At 37.4% G+C, this 18,592-nt stretch overlaps 1 protein-coding gene across 1 annotated transcript in view; it reads right to left on the reverse strand.

Annotated features, from left to right (window-relative positions):
- Positions 1–813: 813 nt before the first annotated feature.
- The window catches only part of anks1b (ankyrin repeat and sterile alpha motif domain containing 1B), a 1,280,504-nt gene continuing 1,262,725 nt past the window's right edge, over positions 814–18,592 (reverse strand). Inside the window, exons 25-26 of the mRNA XM_028816795.2 lie at positions 11,794–11,904; positions 814–3,088 (exon numbers count right to left, since the gene is read on the reverse strand). Coding sequence (XP_028672628.2) covers positions 2,975–3,088; positions 11,794–11,904 — 225 coding nt within the window. The 3' untranslated portion in view covers positions 814–2,974. The remainder of the gene's footprint in view (positions 3,089–11,793; positions 11,905–18,592) is intronic.

The raw sequence follows: 18,592 nt of genomic DNA on the forward strand, positions 1-18,592 counted from the left end.
TGCCCTGCATCTCAGGCTGATGGGATAGGCTCTGGCTGCCAACAACTCTATAAAGGAAAAATGAATTCAGAGAAGAGGTGGCTCAGTGTAGAAGAAAATGACATATATGTCCACAGAAAACCCGCTAATTTAGTGACTCTTCTAATTCTATGTTTATTTTCTCGAGAAAACGTAACGCCCTTGTCAATTTCTTCCCTCATTTCTGGGTTACTTGATCGCATTTGACTTTTTGTTTCTTTTACCTTCAGCTACATTTAATACACAATACTCTTCCAGGACTCACGGTCACTCTGAGTAGTGTCCATCATTTTAAGTGTCCTCTGGGGCTGTTTGTTTGTAACAGTAACCTGATGAGTCTTTGCCGCACTCACTAGCTACTATTACTTCTACCCAGGTTTACCTTATTCTCTACCATGCAGACAGTTTCTTTCATCTCTTTATTCTTATATATGCTCCACAAGTAATTATTGCATAAAAAGATAATGGATCATTTTCTGCTCTTTCTTTGCCCAAAACGTCCCCAATTAAAAAGGCCCGTTTGCACTGTTGCCCAAAGCTAATCTCATTGTGAGGCCCAGGCCTCTCGTATACTACACAACAGTTTGAATGCATGCAGCTCTTTAAGACCAAAGGCATTTCTGCATTATCCACATGACTAAGCCTGCCATTTTTCAGCTCGACAGGGAACGGAGCATGTACAGAAATTACAAACAACTCGAGGGATATGTGTTTGCCTTCTGGCCACAAAACTGGCTGAACACTCAGGAAAAAAAAATGGAGTCGACTCAGAACCAAAAGACAGAAAGGAGGTAATGGTTGTACAAGTTCGGTTTATTCCATGTGCTTTCACAAGGATATAAATAATGACCAAAATTACAAAAATCTTTAAACTGGAAGCCCAAGCATATATACATTGTATTAGTTGCAGTGAGGCCACTATTTACTTTCCCATCATACAATTTTCATTTTCATTCATTTCCCATCTTTTTTTTTTTTTTAAATTTTGGTACCACGTTTCCAGTGCTATGTACTGCCAAGTTCTACTACATACAAGTATGAACAATGAATAGGCAAATTATTTACAAAGGAACTGTATACTTCAAGTACTGTAATACTGCAGTAAAGGATTACAACTGACTTGAACCACAGCTCAGTCCAACCAAAAAAAAAAAATTGTACATTTCATTTTTCAGTTTTATCCCAAGCTAATTACCGTAGCCATCCTCACATTCATTATTTTATTTTATTTTATTTTTTTTGGATGACTATTATTGTTAAGCCCAGCTTAGTTTCAGCATATCATATAAAAATAATGTAACATTAAGACAATGTTAGACCATAATTACACAATAATATAATAATATTCCTATATTAAACATTAAAATGCATCACAATATGAATATTGAAACAGATGGCAATTTCATTTTTAAATTAGGTCACCATCTCCCATAAAGCTTGACAGTGGGCACAGCGCAGTTAGGTTCTGGCTCAATACAGGATTCGTTTTGTATCAATTCACATAGTTTTGACAAAAGTGGCTAAATGACAGTCTTTACTCTGAGCAGATTAGAATCTCCCCCTGTTCACCACAGATGCCTGATACTGAAAGCCTACACCCCTCACCTTACTGCAGCCTCAAGCACATTCAGAAACAACAGACACACTTGGCTGACTAACCCATACACCAATACTCAGAAGCGATGAATGGATTAGAGAATTTGTTATTTTCTTAACCATAGATGGAGAAAGAACATGTAAATCAATCACTTTATTCTGCAGCCAGTGTGAGAAATGTAACACTTTTGTGCAAGACATAATGATAATAATTGGCTACATTCTCTGCATCCACAGTTGAAGAGCTGATCATTTGACACTGTACTGAATATGAAATTTTACAACTTATCCAGTGTATTCCAGAAAATTCACTGCCGCAGCGGGAGGGCCGCACTTGCTGCTTTGAAGACTGCCATCTTCACCAATCCAACATGGACTTCAAGCTTTTGGCAAGCTACACTGGATATTTTAAGCTACAGAGTTTCAAAATGAAAACAAAAAGCGTTTTTCAAAACTCTTCATAGTAAAAGTATCCTTTTTTTTTTTGTACTTTTTTTTTTTTTTGTTCTTACACGTTTATACACAGTGTTAAGTTATTATGTTAAAAGCCCCCATTCAAAGCTTGAGGGCATCAGTTATTATTTGTATTTTTAATAAGGTGAAAATAACTTGTTTTTAGCAAGTAAACAATATGCTGGTTGTTGAAAATATGCTTAAATATTACATAAAAGGAAAAAAAAACTGGCTTAAATCAAGAGACCAGTATTAAAGAGACATCTGCAAAACATATCATACATTATTCTCAGTCAAAAAAAAGCTGCATTTGCTACATAGTTTACAGCAAAAGATAACTCTTTGAAATCAGTTTTGTTAGGTTCATCTTACAGTAAGCAGTAGCAGGAAGTGGTCAAACCTCCGTGATTTTGTTAACACAAGGTAATCAAAAAAGTATAACATTTGTTTTTAAAAGTATTATCAGCTCTTAGCAGCATTTAAGGTTTTTTTTTTTTTTTTTTTTTCATTCAGGCAGTCAGGGAGGACATCTGAAATCCCACAAGGGCTCAAAATACAATAACAGAAAAAAAAAATATATAGGACCAGAAAAAGAGAGTGTTGCATCAATGTCACAAGTAAGAGCATTTCTAAACTGTACTGATTTAAGCCCTCTGACAGACTGCCTTTCAAAGAAGTCTCAGGACAGTTCTCATGCGTCATTGTCACTGCTGTGCTACTGTGAGAGGAATGCCAAGGAAAAGACAGCAGCCTCATGCAGTGATGAGAGTAAACGGTGTAAAGGTCACTCAGACAGTGCAGGCTTCCTTTCAACTGGGTCAAAGGTCTCCACAGGGGGAAGCGCTGTGCTGTGACTGCTCAGAGTGCAAAGGCACACACAGAGAGGAGAAGGAGACATGGGTTTATATTAAAAAATAGTGGTCTCATACTTAGTGTTGATTCCTCTTTTTGCTTCCTGTCCAGGTTCCACAATCCACGGCACATTGGCATGACCCTTTTGCTCCATGGCTGGCGGATCGATCTGCTGGAAACCAAAGGACAGAAATCAAAGCTTGCATGCTGTAAGCATATACAAATATAAACCAACTTACAGGAACATGTTACTAACAAGTCTAATGTGCAGCATCTTGTAATGTTTTATTAATGTTTTTTTTTTTTCTTGATGACTTCTAAATTCCTCCCGCATTAATATGGCAGCAGCTTTATCAGTGAACGCGCCTACAGATGTACGCTATTTATATTTACAGCTTGGTACTGTATTTGTGCCACAAAGACATTCTGTCTTGCTTACAACTATGGTTTATACATATTTGAATTTCACTGGACAGTTGAATTACATTTTCCCTATGAAAGGATTTGAAGTCATAAAAATTTTAAATTGCACCAGTTTACTAAATGAACATCTGGCAGCTTCTAAATGGTATATGTGTTACTGCATCTGCTGAGTGGCCCTGACTGCGACTGCTCAGCAGCAGACCGTCCGGGGTTCAGATTTATAAATGTGCGTATGCACAGATGGGAGACTCGATATGGGCATACACGGCTTTCCATGCAAATGTCAGGATTTATAAAAGAAACCTTGATGGGAGAATGTGTATATATATTTATGGCAACTTTGACCCATCTGTATACAACATTGCTGAGAATTTGGGAAATGACGACACCCTTGATCAAGCAGGGGAATGCAGTCAAACCAGCTACTTGACGATTCACGTTTACAATAATTCACATCCCTGAACTGTTAATGGGTACGGACGTGACAAATGTATTAAAACCTCAAAAGTGATGAATATGGTTTACAAAGTCTATTTTACTTGGCTTTACTGAAGAATTTATTTTGTTTAATGATCAATTTATATTGGCTAAATGTTGTCACTTTTCAGGGAAATGGCAGACAGGTCAGAAATACCTCAGCCAAGCTTCACTCCGTCATGTCTGCTGCATGTGCTGGAAGCCATTAACCGACCTGTGAGACACTATGTTCATTTTTCATATGGTGTGGATGTACACACATAAAACATGTTTTTGTCAACATAAAAAGGCAATTAGCAGCAGTGTCCGATTTTCCTAATGTAGTCAAAGCACTTTAATGCACTCATATTGCAACAAGGACATCTAGTGAGAATGACGCTGGTTTTGTTAGCTGTGAGCAGTTACATTCCATTAATGCACAAGTCGTCTATGGTGGAAAGACGAGACTGAAAAATTCCATGGCTTGGTGGCCTGAGTCAACCTGTGCTTTATTTTGAAGGAAAGTAGCTTTGGCAGATGTGAGGGTGCTGTACATGGTGACTGGCTTATTGGAAAGGCTGAACCATCAAGCCTGTACTATTCATTATAACAGCAATCATGTCATCACATGTGCAGGAGATATTGGCTAGCCGCTCAGATGCTGGCACCTTATCTCCTTCTCTAAACCCAGAACGCAGAGGAGAGGTGCTACAATGGCGCACATGAACATGTGCTCTCAGTTGCAGAGCACAGCTAGATATTCTTGAATGCAGGTGGCGGGGTCTCGATATGTCAGGTGTGCGGCTGCTAATTTATGGTTATTTCAGGGCCGTCTGCATAGCAGAAATGTGCATCTCCCATGGTAAGCTGGTCAGACTATATTGAAACCAAAGTATGCAACATCCTAATTATTAAATGTGGTCCACGGGGAGCAGTAGGGTGGCATTGTTACAACTAATTACTTACTTTCCAGCTTTGCTTCACTTCCCTGTGTAGTGAAGTGCATTGAAATTGACTTGCTTTTACATTTCTTATGTCAGTTTTGGGTTAAAATTCTGGAATTCTAGTCAAATATTTGTTTTTTGTTTCTTTTACTATATTAGGGGGCTCTGCCCCCTGCTTGGTTTGCTTGCCCACCCCTGGGTTTTGTTAACCGGATATACAATTTTAAGAGATTGTTATTTTCATGAGAATTGTTACATATGCATTATTTTCACTTTTACTTTAAAACTTTAGTAAAAACAGTATTTGGAATTAACTTTTCTTCAAGATCGCATTGAATATTGATAATTTGTGTTTGGACTTACATCGTGACAACGCAACGTATAACTGTCTGTGAGTGAATATCGTTTCTTTCTTTCTAATAAGTAAACCAACTTTTTTCGAATATTTGTCCATGGTCTTTCTTCTTCGCTTCGTCATTGATGTGTCATCTAGAACGTATAAAATTATTGTCCTGATAAAATTTATAAAAGCTGAGAGCGCAGGAAGTGTGTCTGACAAAAGCATTCACACGACTGAGGTCAGATGACCATGGTCTTGTTTGAAAATAGTTGTAAGTAGTGTGTGACTTGAAAGAATCTCATGTTAAAAGTCTCTGTCTCACAAGACCTCATACCGTACTAATGTTTTTGCAATCTTCTAATTCTCGCTGGCAACATGAATTAGATGATCTACAAGTCTCCGACGTAAAGTTTAAATCCGAACAATACATTCTATCTCTTTTCGCTGTTCTGTTATTTCACCGTGTAATAATTTCTGTTTATTTGTACTGATGCGATCTTTCCTATCCTTTTTTTTTGATACTTTCGAATTTTCGTACTTCCATTATCTCTAACCTGCTGTGCATGTGTACCGCACCAACATTTTTGAATTCTTTACAATGTTCTACTTTGTCCTTTACTCTTTGTCCTTAATTTCCGGCCCTGAGCGTGGACTTGTCTCATGGGACGTATAAGTGTCTCTCCGAGAAAATCACATCTTGTCTCCTTCCAAGATTTTTTTTTTATAATAGAGATATAGAGACATAATAAACGTCATATTCCAATTTTTGGAACCCCTGATGCAGAAAGATCATCAATTGAGAGTCTCATGATGTGCTGAATTCACACTGTAGAAAAATGTGATATGTCCAACTGTTTAGTCTGTTAAAATGTACCTTTTGCTTTAGGAAATACAATAAATGCGACAAAGGAAGCATATCCTCATCAGTTGAAAAAAAAAATTGCAACAATCATCGTGTTATTTTGTAAAGATATTGCCTGCTGGCACCGGTGTCAATGTGCCTAAGTGGTGCTCTGGTCATCTAGTTAGAGCTTGTGAAAGACAGATTAAGCTTGTGTGTTGTATTCAATCAAGGGACAAGAACTGAACACACTATAGGCATATAGTGCATATTTAATTCTACAAGTGCGGAAAGGTAAATTTAATCCTCCTAATTTAGGGGCACAGGAAGCCCGTGATTATTCTGTAAGACAGCTGTGGTGGACAGAACGCCAGTCCTTTGCAGGACTCAGTTGCACACCCAAGAAGAAAAGAGTGTGCTATTTACAATCCAATAACAAAAACCTATAAATAAAGTAGGAGTTTAGTTTTAATCAAGTTATTTGCTATAGATACTACAGGTATTTTGATACAGGGTGATCTGGTAGCGTAGCAGCTAGTGTTCAAATTCTTCAGTGACTCAGGTTGAGGATGGAAAAAGGGAATAGATTTTATTTACTTCATAGCACAGTATTAATGATACTTTTCCAGTATTCAGCATTAAACAGGTAATCATCCAACGTGAACACGCTTACTGATTCCTATTAAACCACAAGTACGTGTAGTAAATTTAGAAACTTTATGAAGAGCCTGGCACTGTGAAGCAGGAATGCTAGGTTTTGCTACCACTGTGCATATATGTTGAAACATTTGCACAAAATACACTAAGCTTTGCCTGATTAAATTTAAACATTTACCTTTTATTCAGGTTGTTTTGCTTTTGTTCAGTTTTTTGCACCTGATTGAATGCTATGCATTTGCTTAATCTTTCTCTCACTATCTGTCAATAAACATCCACAGCAAAAACTTTGAAAAATAACACAATACTTTTTTTTTTGGTGTGGTGTCTCTTCTCTTTTTGTAAATTCAACATGATAGTGTGAGTTTCACTACTGATGCCATTAACTGAGGTATTCATTTATATTTATTGAGTTATTTATTTATTTATTGTCAATAGTTGTGTGAGCCAGTGGTTTTAATATTAATCATCATTCAGGACTTGAAACCCTCTATACTGCAGATAACTGCAGATACCCTCTATACTGAACCACTGTTGGTTTTAATATTAATCATCATTCAGGACTTGAAACCCTCTATACTGCAGATAACTGCAGATACCCTCTATACTGAACCACTTTACACAGTGAAGTGCTAAACTTGAGGCTGTGATTTTGTCTCATAAATTGTAATTCATTAGCAATCTAGCTTTCCTCATCAAACGTCAATCCCTAATCATCATGTGTCATTTGCCACTTTTTAGTCATTATATACTTGCTGCTCATAATTTTGAAGTTACCTTTAAATTTATGCATATGCATGAAATTTTACTTAATTAACTGTAACAGACTTTTTGCAGGTATTGGCAGTTAAGCATTAGCAGAGTTTGTGAATCTCCGTGTGTTCTGTGGGGAGTCTCGTTTGTGGCTGTGCCTCAGTATAGAGTGCACATACTGTCAAGTGGTGCCAGAACAAATGATGATGTGTAATTCTAGTACAAATAAAACCCACACAACATACCAGCATAAATAGTTTCATTCTGTTTAATGCATCACTGCAGCTTTGCACTGCTGCTCTACAAGCCCAAGGCCAAACAGACGTTGTATCTAATTCACGAAATTGACGAGTGTGGGAATTGAATATCTGCAGCAGTCAACACACAGTAACTATCTCTTTATCATATTAAAAAAAATCTTGGGATGAGACGAGATTTTTAGCCTGGGACGAGACGTGACTTTTTTAGAGAGATACTTTCAAGTCCCGCAAGACGAAACTTTGTGCCAAGACATTTAACCACTCCTGGGGCCGGAAATAAAAGACAAAGAGTAGATGACAAAGTAGAACGTTGTAAACAATTCAAAAACGTTGGCGCGATACACATGCAGAGCAGGTTAGAGATAATGAAAGTACTAAAATTTGAAAGTCTCAAAAATTTTTTAGTAAAGATCGCATTAGTGCAAACAAACGAAAATTATTACTTGGTGAAATAACGTAACAGTGAAAATAGATCAAATATAGTGTTCGGATTTAAACTTTAAGTTGGAGACTTGTAGATTGTCTAATTTGTGTTGCCATCAGGGAAAAGTAGTGTTTCTTCCCAATGAAGAGGCGTATCCAAGAGAATGAAAAGATTTGCTGTTTGGTGAAAATGAAATCCACATACGTGGGCGGCAGAGACGTGAAGTGGCTGGCGCAAAGTGCTAGCCGGGGAGGTTGGCAAGCAAAGCCCCCTAGTGTGTGTGTATATATATATATTATATATACAAATACACACAGTAACTATATGTATATATACAGTTGTGCTTGAAAGTTTGTGAACCCTTTAGAATTTTCTATATTTCTGCATAAATATGACCTAAAACATCATCAGATTTTCAGTCAAGTTCTAAAAGTAGAGAAACCAGTTAAACAAATGAGACAAAAATATTATACTTGGTCATTTATTTATTAAGGAAAATGATCGAATATTACATATTTGTGAGTGTCAAAAGTATGTGAACCCTTGCTTTCAGTATCTGGTGTGACCCCCCTTTTGCAGCAATAACTGCAACTAAACGTTTCCTGTATTGTTGATCAGTCCTACACACCGGCTTGGAGGAATTGTGAGCCCATTCCTCCGTACAGAACAGCTTCAACTCTGGGATGTTGGTGGATTTCCTCACATTAATTGCTCGCTTCAGGTCCTAATACAACATTTCGATTGGATTAAGGTCAGGACTTTGACTTGGCCATTCCAAAACATTAACTTTATTCTTCTTTAACCATTCTTTGGTAGAGCGACTTGTGTGCTTAGGGTCGTTGTCTTGCTGCATGACCCACCTTCTCTTGAGATTCAGTTCATGGACAGATGTCCTGACATTTTCCTTTAGAATTCTCTGATATAATTCAGAATCCATCAATGAAGGCAAGCCGTCCTGGTCCAGATGCAGCAAAAAAAACAGGCCCAAACCATGATACTACCACCACCATGTTTCACAGATGGGATAAGGTTCTTATGCTGGAATGCAGTGTTTTCCTTTATCCAAAAATAACGCTTTTCATTTAAACCAAAACGTTTTGTTTTGGTCTCATCCGTCCACAAAACATTCTTCCAATAGCCTTCTGGTTTGTCCACGCGATCTTTAGCAAACTGCAGACGAGCAGCAATGTTTTTTTTGGAGAGCCGTGGCTTTCTGCTTGCAACCCTGCCATGCACACCATTGTTGTTCAGTGTTCTCCTGATGGTGGACTCATGAACACGAACATTAGCAAATGTGAGAAAGGCCTTCAGTTCCTTAGAAGTTACCCTGGGGTCCTTTGTGACCTTGCCGACTATTACACGCCTTGCTCTTGGAGTGATCTTTGTTGGTCGACCGCGCCTGGGAAGGGTAACAATGGTCTTGAATTTCCTCCATTTGTACAAAATCTGTCTGACTGTGGATTGGTGGAGTCCAAACTCTTTAGAGATGGTTCTGTAACCTTTTCCAGCCTGATGAGCATCAACAACTCTTTTTCTGAGGTCCTCAGAAATCTCCTTTGTTTGTGCCATGACACATTTCCACAAACATGTGTTGTGAAGAGCAGACTTTGATAGATCCCTGTTCTTTAAATAACACCCCATTGATTGAAAACACCTGACTCGAATTTCACCTTCAAACTAACTGCTAATCCTAGAGGGACTTTTGCCACTCACAAATATGTAATATTCGATCATTTTCCTCAATAAATAAATGACCAAGTATAATATTTTTGTCCCATTTGTTTAACTGGTTTTTCTTTATCTACTTTTAGGACTTGAGTGAAAATCTGATGATGTTTTAGGTCATATTTATGCAGAAATATAGAAAATTCTAAAGGGTTCACAAACTTTCAAGCACAACTGTGTATGTGTGTGTATATATATATATATATATATATATATATATATATATATATATATATATTTATATATAATGTGTGTGTGTGTGTATGTATGTATATATGTAAATACATATATATAGTTTTTTAAATTGTATTGGACAAACCTAACTGGCACCTCAAAAGCTTTTCCCATATTACTTGGTAAAAGTGCTTGACGCCAACTTCATTAAAATCTTTGCTTTGTGCAATACTTTTCAAGGTATGTTTCGTCTTGATTGTCATTTACTTTCTGGTTACCCCGTGTATTCATTTGTATTTAGTATGTTCTCTTTAGCTGTTTTATTATTACATTTATTTTAATTTAGTGTTTTTTCCCCCCATTTCCTACTTGTGTTCATTGCCTATGCAGATATGTTGCATTTTCTCAAAAACTTGAAAAAAATGACATTTTGTAATATTTATTTTTGAAATTAATTTGCTTCAATATAGAGTTAATGAACTTTATCTTAATAGTATTCTCAATTTTGTTAAAATATATATATAGCATTTTGTGATGAAACTCTTCATATTTTATTAATTTTGAAGACAAAGAAGCAGTAGATGCGTGAGCCTTGCATGAATTGAACAGCTTCTGTATAGACATATCTGCCATTCAGTGAATATTTTTAATAATGCTATTTAGATGTGATTCAGCAAACAGATTTTTTAAGAAAATGTTCATTTAACTAAAGAAAAGAAATGTAAAAGGAAAATAGACTACTGGGTATTAAACATTGTGACAACAGCATCAGTCAGTCATTCAATCAATCTTTGTTTTGTTTTACTATAACTTTTTTCTTAGTAACTCCCATTACAGAGTTCTTCACAAAGCAATTTAAAAAGTCTTGTAAATGAAGAGAAGTCATATGGAGCTTATAGTTTGAGAGACGTATTTCGATTTACAATGACATTGAACTGTCTAAGGTGTTCATTAAACTACCCTAGTTAAATAAAATGTAAAGGCGACTTGCAGGGAATGCATTAACATTGCATAATTTTAAAACTCCTGTGGTGGCCTACTGTTGATATATTCAATTGGGAAAATAGAAAAAAAGAAAGAATCCGACAGTTATTTCCGTAGGAAAATGACATATTTTATTATCAAGCTTGCCACATCTGTGAACATGAATATTAAACACAGAATCTCTGATCACACTAATCTTGTGTGAGTGACAAGCGGACAGAATGAAAGAATATAAACTGCATGTACACAGGGCTGGCCTAAACCTGATAGGATTTTATTATAGTCCACCACATACTGTGGCTGCTTATTTTGTACTGTTGGTGTAGAATTTTATTGACAGAACAGTGCATTGTGCTGTTACTTATGATCAAAATGTATTACATAAACCTCAAAATACCCATGGTGTCATTATCACTGTTAAATAATTCATTCATTAGCTAAGGCCTGGAAAACAGCAGACTAAACAGATCTTGATGGGTCTTTGATAATCTAGATCACAATTGGACTATAACTGGACCATCATACTTCAAACAATTTAAGCCAGCCATGTGTGGCTTTAATAGGACATACAATTCATTGGCTAAAACGGGGATACTGCACGATTTTGCTTAGTATTTGATATTAATAATTAAAAAAAAAACACACACAAACACACATTAGCAACCACACAAGAATTAGCTGGTAAGCATCTCTTTAATAAGCACAGCACTTGAGAACAGAAGTGTCACACCTGCCAGGCACGGATCACCTACAGTGTAGCTGCATGGGAAACTGTGATTTAGGTGAATGATAGCAAAAAGAGATGGACACCAAAACAGGGAGAAGCAATCAGGGAGGCAAATCAAACAGCAAAAGAAGAAAAACACAGAAACAAACGAAGGAAAACTAAAGACCTGAAATTGAACTTTGTGAGGATGAAGTCGTGAAGAAGGAACAGGAGGGTGAGGAGGTCTGTGTGGGGTGTAAATGTGACCCAGGGACCAGCGGCTAGAGGGGGGAATTACCTAAGAGTGGAACAAGGGCAGAAACAGTCACAATAAATTAAAACAGGAAGAAAGTATAGAAAATGAAATAATAAAAAACAGAAGACCTAGAGAAAGAATATTAGCAACCACACTGCTATACTAACACCATGCAAGATGCTGGCACACTGGAATACATTTTACAAAGTTTCATATCGATTTTACACTTGGCGTATTCAGGAGAACTTTGTAACCCATACCAAACACTAACCAGCTCCTCAGACCCTCAGCTCAGTTGAGGATCTGCTTAGTGTTTGGAAGACTTCTGTCCATCCAACATATCACATTTAGTAAAGAAGGTTATGTTAATACTGTACATAAGGTCAATTAAAATAAAACATTAACATAGTTTAAAAGGAAAATTGAACATCAATGATAAAAGTGATGATTTCACACAGAAACAAGAAGTACTGCATGTTTTTCAAACGTGCAACAGTAATATGAATATGCTTTCAAGAACATAACATGTTTGTGAAAAATGTATTCACCTTATTTATTGAGTCCCCTTGTGTATTCTGTGTGTATATACGTGGATATTATGCCACATGCTACACATGCCGACAGGGCCATTCTACAGATGGTTTTTCTTTGCAAACAGTCATAAAGGGAGGCTAACTTGCATTTCTGGTGGACCTCATTTTTTCCTTCCTTATTTCTCCGTTTCTGAGTTCCTAGTGATCCTAGAGGTTGAATTTTCCTTTCAAAGATTACCTAAAACCAAGTCATTTCCTGAAATGTAACTTTGTAGATGTTTATTTCATCAGCTTGATAGGCCAGTAATGGGTGTTCAAATAAGCAGCACTGTGTGGAGGAGCTGGTCATTCATTGTTACTCACAACAGAGTCTATTCTGAAGCAGTTACCTGCAGCTGAAAAACGTAACCCGATACAACACAAAGGCAGCATATGTTTGTTAATGAAACCTTCCACCTTTAGCCTCCTGAGCAATAGCAGACCCTACCTTTCTATTCGGCTACCTGGTTGTTCCTTGCTGCCTTTAGAGAGAGAGAGAGAGAGATAAAGATGGAGAAAGTGTGTGTAATCACTGAGAAAGGGCGGTTATCTAACATCAGAAGATGTTGTGCCTTTTTATATAATTCCCATATATTATGTTGCTTTTCCTAAAATTCAACATTTAGACAGCTATTGGATGAATGCACCCTTAAGGATTCAAGTGTCATAAAATTAAAATACAACTTTGCCAAGTTTTGTCCCTGGCTGATGCTGAATTTAAAGAATGATAGCATGCAAGGAAAAACAATTCATCAAAATGACAACCATAAACTGCCTTCTTAATTTTAGAGATTGGTCCAAGTTTCCTGCTTTGTGCTCTGTCACCCCCTAACTATGAACTGGATTAAGCAGATTTGAGAAAGTACTCTTATGTATGTACAGATATGTGAAAAAGCAACGTACACCTCATTGAAATTGTTATTTTTTGTAAATATTTGAAAAGGCTAACAGTAGTTCTTAATACAAACAAAGCCTACAGATAAAGGTGATATGCTGTATTTGAACAAATGACTCATAAAATTGACATGGTGTATGCATTCTCATAATCTAAATTAACAAAAAGGCAAATTTGACACATGGGAAAGGCAACTCTCCTACTACATTCATCACCACTTCAAATCCATAAAATCACAATCATGCGTTCCAGAGTTGGTGCCAGTGGTTAGAACCTTTTTAGGGAGTATGCAGGTGCATCATATCAAAGTGTACTTGAGGAGAATGTGAGGCTTCCATCTGAAACTTGAAGCTGAACCCGAGATGCACTTTTCAGTTTGATAATAAGCAGAAACACACTTGCAAATCTACCAAGGAATGACTCAAAAGTAGAAACAGAGGATTATGGACTGGCCTAGTCAAAGCTCTGATATGACATGTTTTTAATCTGAAACAAACACATGCAAGAAAGCCCACAGACATCTTACAAATGAAGACATTTTGCACAGAGGAATGGTCAAAAATCTCAACAAGCTGACGTCAGAGACTGGTAGGCAGTTATACGAAATGCCTACAATAAGTAATTTCTGCTGATGGGGACAATAACAACATCTCAGGCCAAAGGTGTACTTAGTACTTTTTCCTCAGTAGTATTTTTATTAAATAAGCGATTGAGAAGCAATATAAACACAAGGAAATTCTGCATGTATATCACTTTTATCTGTACTATATGCACTATATGCATGAAGATCTACTGTTTCCTTGTTGAAATAGGTTGAAAACTTCAACAATTTCCATGAGGTGTACTTACTTTTTCACTTAATTGTATACCTGACAAACCATTCAACAACTAATAATAGGTGGTACATTCCCAAGGCTGTTATGAGCAAAAGTGGGGAAACCCTTGACTGCAATTAAAGATACTGCTGAGAGTTGGAAGAAGTTCCTAAACATGGTGTATACAGTATGTCCTCCTGAGAGAAGACAGTCAGAAGCATTGGTTGGGGTTAGGGCCTTTTTGTGGCTAAGGATGCTGCCATGAATAAAATGGTCAAATACAATTAACATAAAAATCCCACAAATGAGAGTATTTTAATTACAGAGGGATCACACTCCTCAACCTCCCTAGGAAAGTCTATTTGTGAGCTACTGGAACAGACACTCCATCCACTCACTTAAACTTCATTCCAGAAGGATCAATATAGATTCCGGCCTGGTTATGTAATACTGGACCAACTCTTCATGGTTATACTGATAAATTAAGGCTGTATGCGATTTGCCCCATCATACTGTATCTTCTAAGGCATTTGTTGGAGTGACAGTTATGTTTGCATATACAACATTGTTTCTGTTCAACACAGGCATTTGACTCTGCGTTTTAAATGGAGTGGAATTCCACAACTTTTTGTTTGGGTTTCCATAGTTCACTCAAGAGGAAAACCTGTTTGGGAAAGTCTGTATCCATCAATGGCAGGAGTCTGGCACTACAGGAGCACATGGGGCTACTAGAAGGAGCTCTCAGTATGACTATACAAAGTCTACATAGTAACTGGTATCACAGAAGCAATTCCCACGGTGTACATGAAAGTAGTCACTGGTCCAGGTCTGAAAGGCCCTTCTGGCCATATAGAGACTGAGTTTGAAACTGGAGGGTGAGTGAGTTAGTGGCCAGAGCACAGCTGATGGGGATAAGGAAGCATATTGAGAAGGGGGGTATAATCAAGAGGAAAATAGGCAGCATTACTTTGTACTCATGGAAGTGGATTAGCCATCTCCTGTGGTAACCTTGGGTTGTCACTATTATAGGTAGGCCCGTTTTTACTTTAGTTCTTATTGGTTTTCCCTTTCTATTGTTACGTTGACATACTCCCTATGCAAAGTAAATGTGGGTATTTCAGATAACACAGATGATCACTTTAATCTCTGAGATACAAACCACATTTTTGCTCAGTGCCAACAGTTTTGTCCTTGATTAAGTCAACATGGGCACATCTTCATAAATGACAACTTCAAATTTTAATACTGTTTACATTTAATTGTTTCACTTGAGGTGCATGAAGTAATTGGAATGCTCTGTCATTTTGCTTTACAATGCTGCTGTGTTCTGTCTTCCTCATTAGTCCTTGAGGATCTCTTTTGTTTTAATTAAGATCTGAACATTAATATCAGACGTGGATTGAACTTTAATGACCATGTAACTTGGGATGATGCAGCCTACCTAGCATTTTTTTTGAATTATGAATGAATTAAATATTTGCACACCTGAACAGAATTTTTCTTCAAATTAATTTAAAGACGCTTGTTTTGACAGCACCCACTGCTGCAGACCTGCATTCTGCTTTGCAGTTATTCTGACACCCTAGTGAAGGCAACATGTCATCTAGAAAAGCCTGCAAAACATCAGATTCCCTCCTATGGTGAACTAGAGCTATTAATAGCTATAAAGAAAAGGCCAGAGAAGATATTTTAAAAGTAAAGATGAAAAATGCTATCATTAATTAGAAGAAATAGAGACATTTAATGTGGCATTTCAGGAAGGTAAATGAACTTAAAACTAACAAGAAGAAGGACAATTTTAAAGATTTGGTAATGGGTAACAAATAAAAAAGAATCAGACAGAATATGAATGAGAAGTACAAACGTACAACTAGGCTAAACATTTATTGCAAGGAGCAATGCAGTAATTCACTTCTGAGGAGGCTGTACTTACCATTCATTATTACGTTTGCCAATTGCCTGACTAACTGATGCTATTCAACATTGGGACCAGGACTACCAAAAAGTGTGGCTGACTGTGATGGTGTTATGGCAGTGCCATGCTTTACTTAGGGTCTTAAAAGGCAACAAGAAGCTGACAAACAGCAATCAGAGCCTTGAAATGGGGTTTAAAAACATTATCTTTCATTTTTCAGTATCTTAATATTTTTTTTTTGCCAAGGTAAAGAGAATTGGTACAGTGTATTACAAATGTACTGTATACAGTCAGGTCCATAACTATTTAGACAGTGACACCATTTTCATAATTTTGGTTCTGCACACCACTACAATGGACTTGAACTAAGCATGCAAGATATGACTGATGTGTAAACTTTCAGCTTTAATTCAGGGGGTTTAACAAAAATGACTGTTCATTTATGCGAGGTAGAATGCCCAGAGGGGACTGGGCGGTCTCGTGGCCTCAGAACCCCTGCAGATTTTATTTTTTTCTCCAGCCGTCTGGAGCTTTTTTTTTTGTTTTTTCTGTCCTCCATGGCCATCGGACTTTACTCTTATTCTATGTTAATTAACGTTGTCTTATTTTAATTTCTTACTTTGTCTTTTAGTTTTCTTTTCTTCAGTATGTAAAGCACTTTGAGCTACATTTTTTGTATGAAGATGTGCTATATAAATAAATGTTGTTGTTGTATGAGCTGTTTAGAAAAGACATTTTTATACATGAAAACCTTTTTTTAAGGTGCTCAAAAGTATACATACTAACATACTAGCATAATCATAAACATACTTCACATATATATTTGACATACTAACATAATCATAAACATACTTCACATACATATTTGACATACTAACATAATCATAAACATAATGACCATTTTCAATATTTGGTTGAAAATCATTTGATTGCCTGAAGTCTTGAACCCATGGCCACCTTCAAGTGATGGGTTTCCACTCTAGTAATGCTTTGCCAGGCCTTTTCTGCAGCTCTCTTCTTTTGCTGCTTGTTAGATTGACTTTCTGCCATCTGTTTTGTCTTCAGCAAGTGAAATGAATGTCCAACTGGGTTGAGGTTAGTTGATTGACTTGGCCATTGAATAATCTTCCACTTCTTTGTGTTGAAAAACACTTGGTTTGCTTTCGCAGTATGTTTTACCTAATTGTTCATTTGTACTGTGAAGTGTCATCCTATCAGTTTTTCAGCATTTGGCTGAATCTGAGCAGATAGTATATAGGTCTTTACACATCAGAATTCATCCTGCTACTTCTGCCAGCAGTCATACCATCAATAAACACCAGTGAGTGACACCATTTGCAGCCATGCGTGATCATGCCATAAAACTACCTCCACCATTTTTCACAGATGGGCTATTCATCTGAGTCATTTCCTCTTTTCTCCATACTTTTCTCTTGCCAGCATTCTGGTACATATTGATCCTAGTTTCCTTTGTCCAAAGAAAACTGTTCCAGAACTGGACAGGCTTTTAAAAAATGTTTTCTGGCAAAGTCTAATCTGCCCTTCCTATGCTTGAGGTTTAACACCATGTGGTAAACCCTCTGTCTTTACTTTCATGAAGTCTTCTCTTGATTGTTGATGATAGGCCTGCCTACCTGAGAGTGTTCTTGGTTTGGTTAAATATTGTGAAGGGATTCTTCTTCACCAAGAAAGAATTCTGCAATCATGATGCACCATTGTCTTCTGTGGTTTTTCCGAACCATCTGGTGATGCAGAGTTCACCAGTGTGTTCTTTCCTTTTAAGAATGTACCATCCATCCATTATCCAACCCACTATATCCTAACTACAGGGTCACGGGGGTCTGCTGGAGCCAATCCCAGCTAACACAGGGCACAAATCAGGAAACAAACCCTGGGCAGGGCGCCAGCCCACCGCAGGGCACACACACTCACACATCAAGCACACACTAGGGACAATTTAGGATTGCCAATGCACCTAACATGCATGTCTTTGGACTGTGGGAGGAAACCAGAGCACCTGGAGGAAACCCACGCAGGCATGGGGAGAACATGCAAACTCCACGCAGGGAGGACCCGGGTCTCCTAACTACAAGGCAGTGCCACCATGCCGCCTAGTACCAAATGTTTGATTTGACCACTCCTTGTGTTTCTGCTATTTCTCTAAAGGGTTTGTTTGGTTTTCTCAGCCTAATGATGGACTGTTTTTACTTGCATGGACAGGTCTTGGGACCTCATATTGAGAGTTCACAGTGACAGCTTCCAAATGCAAGTGCCACACATGGAAACAATTCCAGACCTTTTACCTGCTTAATAGTTAATGACATATTGAGGGAAGTGCTCCCACCAGGGTATGGAACAGCTTGTCAGACTAATGTCCAAATACTTTTGAACCCCTGAAAATAGGGGGACCATGTATAAAACTGGCTGTCATTCCTAAACAGCTCATAAGATATTTTTGGTAAACCCCTTAATTTAAAGCAGAAAGTCTACACTTCAATTACATCAAATCATTGTGGTGGCATACAGAGCCAAA

Source organism: Erpetoichthys calabaricus, chromosome 1, assembly GCF_900747795.2.
Source record: "Erpetoichthys calabaricus chromosome 1, fErpCal1.3, whole genome shotgun sequence".
Classification (NCBI taxonomy): domain Eukaryota; kingdom Metazoa; phylum Chordata; class Cladistia; order Polypteriformes; family Polypteridae; genus Erpetoichthys; species Erpetoichthys calabaricus.